Raw genomic sequence first — 2718 nt, forward strand, 5'->3', positions numbered from 1 at the left:
GTGCCTCCCCCGCTGCTTCTGCTGGCTGGTGCCGACCCAGCCGGGCTCCTCCTCCGGTCCCCAGCAGCACGTGGGAATCAGGCTTCAGCTGCATGCTGCTCTGGATGGAACAGACCCGACTGAGTCGGCACCAGCCAGAAGTGGTGGCAGAGCCGTGTGCCGCTCGGGACTGACCAGCGCAGGTAGGGGAAAAGTGCAGCTGAGCCCCTGCTGCTCCAGCTGGGCTCATCCTGTCCAGAGCGGCACATGGCTACTCCTCTTCCCACATGCACTGCATTGGCAATGTCAAGCTGATGTGGTGCATGTGGGAACCTTGTCCCTTCCCCAGCCCTTCAGCAGGCATTAGGAATCTGCTGAGGGGCTGGGGGAGGGACAAGGGGTTGGAACGAAAGTAAACAGTATTTACTTTCGTTTCCCATCACAGCACCTCGGGCCTCAGAAAACGGCTTTGCGGGCCGCGGGAGCCCCTGGGGCCTCAGAAAACGGCTTGGCGGGCCGCGTGATGGCCTGCGGGCCAAATGTTGGACAAGCCTGTTTTAGAGGCTACAGATAAATTAAGAAAAATAATCAATTTATTTAGCAAAAATGTCATCTCTAGTTTCAAGGGAGGTGAAATAAGCCTAGCAAAGAGTTAGTAGCTTAGTAAAGAAAGTGAATGTTTATGTAAGCTTTATGGCTAAATAAAAATAGAATTAAAACCCTATGAACAGAATTTCAAAAGACCTTTTAATTTGCAAGCTCTTCCCTTCTGTTCTTGAGACACCCAGTATGGGAAGGTGATGAAGAAACCAAGCCTGGGAAAGGGGGATGAGGAATAAGGGAACTGCAGGAGAAAAAATGACTGGGAGCGAGGACACGATTGACAAGACCAAAGGAGGCAGAACTAACATGAAGATAGGTGAACAGAACTGACTGCTGGACAGAGGCTAGTGCAGAGAAGGAAACTGACAACGGGAGCCAAAACCCACATTATTCAATTTATCAGGAAATGGTGGTAACACAAAATGGGCATGTCTACACGAGATGTTGCTGCGTAGTAGTGTCCAAAAATAACTGTGCAGCGACGGGCTGCGCAGTCATTTAATACTTGGTTAAACAAGTACTAAATGACTGCCCAGTAACAACTGAACAGTCAGCCACTCATGTAAGCGCGGCCACTGCCTCACAAAAGGCTAGACAAAAATCAAGAGACAGAAAACTTAAGTACATTTCATTGTAATGATGTTGTCTCTAAAATTGGCAACGCTGCGGCACAGGGAACAAGAATTCAGACCTTTGTACATCCAACTAGAGATGTATATTTCTTAGTGGCAACTTCTTTTTAAAGAAACATTTACAAACCAAACAAAATAAATTCTACTCCAACTCCATTTACATACCTAAAACAACCTTTGCCAAATTCCCAGTATAAACAAGTCTCCCATCTCCAGACTCTTTGTGCGGAAATGTGCTATGGCCACGAACAGCCACTGCAGGAGAAAGTATCACCTACAGGATGAAAGCACCATGTGGCAAATGAAGCATTAGTGCCCATTTTCAATACATGTGAGATTAAAGAGAAATTTTCTCCTAACAGATATTTGAATGACTTGACTGTCCCACTTTCTCAAGGGAGAGGCTAAAACCTAAATGTAGCAAGACACAGAGCAAGTAAATCCAACAAATATCTAACAGATACCACTTAAATTACATTACTAATTTAATCACTCTAAAGATCTGTATAATGTACACTGCTATCTGATTTTTCCTGCTGGAACAGCAGTTCAAAACTCCTCCAAGGCCCTGATACTGTAAGAGGCTCTTAATCTCAACAGTGTACTGTGTAAATCATAGAATCATAGTAAGGGTTGGAAAGGACGTCAGGAGGTCATCTACTCCAACCCCCTGCTCACGGCAAGCCTCAACTAGATCGTCCCAGCCAAGGCTGTCTAGCTGCGTCTTAAGAACCTCCGCAGATGGAGGGTCCACAACCTCTCTAGGTAACCTGTTCCAATGCTTTACTACCCTCCTAGTGAGGAAGTTTTTTTCCTGATTTCTAACCTAAATCTCCTTTGTTGCAACTTGAGACCGTTGCTCCTTGTTCTGTCATCTGCCACCATCGAGAACAGTCTAGTTCCATCCTCTCTGGAGCCGTCCTGAAAGGTCGTGGAAAGCTGCTATTAACTCCCCACCCCTCTCCCCCTTCTCAGCCCAGTTCTAAACATCCCTAGCTCATCACAAGAACAATCCCCCTCAATCCGTTCCTGACGCTGTCTGCTCCTGAGCCTTGACTACGAGCCTCCCCTTGTTTGCCAGCTTCCTCCCAGCCCCTGCTCCCAGAGTCCTCCGTCCTCCCATCTTGGTTTTCCAATGCAGGCAAGTTTCTAGCCACAGCAATTACAGAACTGGAAAGCGAGTACAACCAACGTTATGCTTTTAAAGGACCGTGGATTATTTTCAGGCAAGTCCTTGGGATTTGGGCCATTGTTTCCGAAGGACTGCAGCTCCCAGCAAGGCAAGGGTCCTGGTCCCTGCAGGGACATCTCCCTCCCACCCCCCATCCTGGACCCTGTTCCCAGCGCCCCCCCCAAACCTTGTGGCTGTGGTGCGAGTGGAAGCATTAGGGGTTGGGGGAAAGCAGCTCCGTGCTGCAAGCCCGCACCCAGGGCCTCGCTTCTCATCTCTGCTCGGGGCAAGCGGAGCCACCTCTCGTCCCCTCCCCATGCCCGGCCCTGCACC

The 2718-nt window shown here is 48.9% G+C and overlaps 1 protein-coding gene across 1 annotated transcript in view; it reads right to left on the bottom strand.

Moving 5' to 3' along the window:
- TMEM70 (transmembrane protein 70) overlaps positions 1 to 2593 on the bottom strand; it is a gene marked incomplete at its 5' end in the record, with an annotated part of 7172 nt that extends 4579 nt beyond the window's left edge. Inside the window, 2 exons of the mRNA XM_025200456.1 lie at positions 1380 to 1488; positions 2573 to 2593. Of these exons, the coding sequence (XP_025056241.1) occupies positions 1380 to 1488; positions 2573 to 2593 (130 nt within the window). The remainder of the gene's footprint in view (positions 1 to 1379; positions 1489 to 2572) is intronic.
- Positions 2594 to 2718: the final 125 nt, after the last annotated feature.

Source organism: Alligator sinensis, unplaced genomic scaffold (genome assembly GCF_000455745.1).
Source record: "Alligator sinensis unplaced genomic scaffold, ASM45574v1 scaffold71_1, whole genome shotgun sequence".
NCBI lineage: Eukaryota > Metazoa > Chordata > Crocodylia > Alligatoridae > Alligator > Alligator sinensis.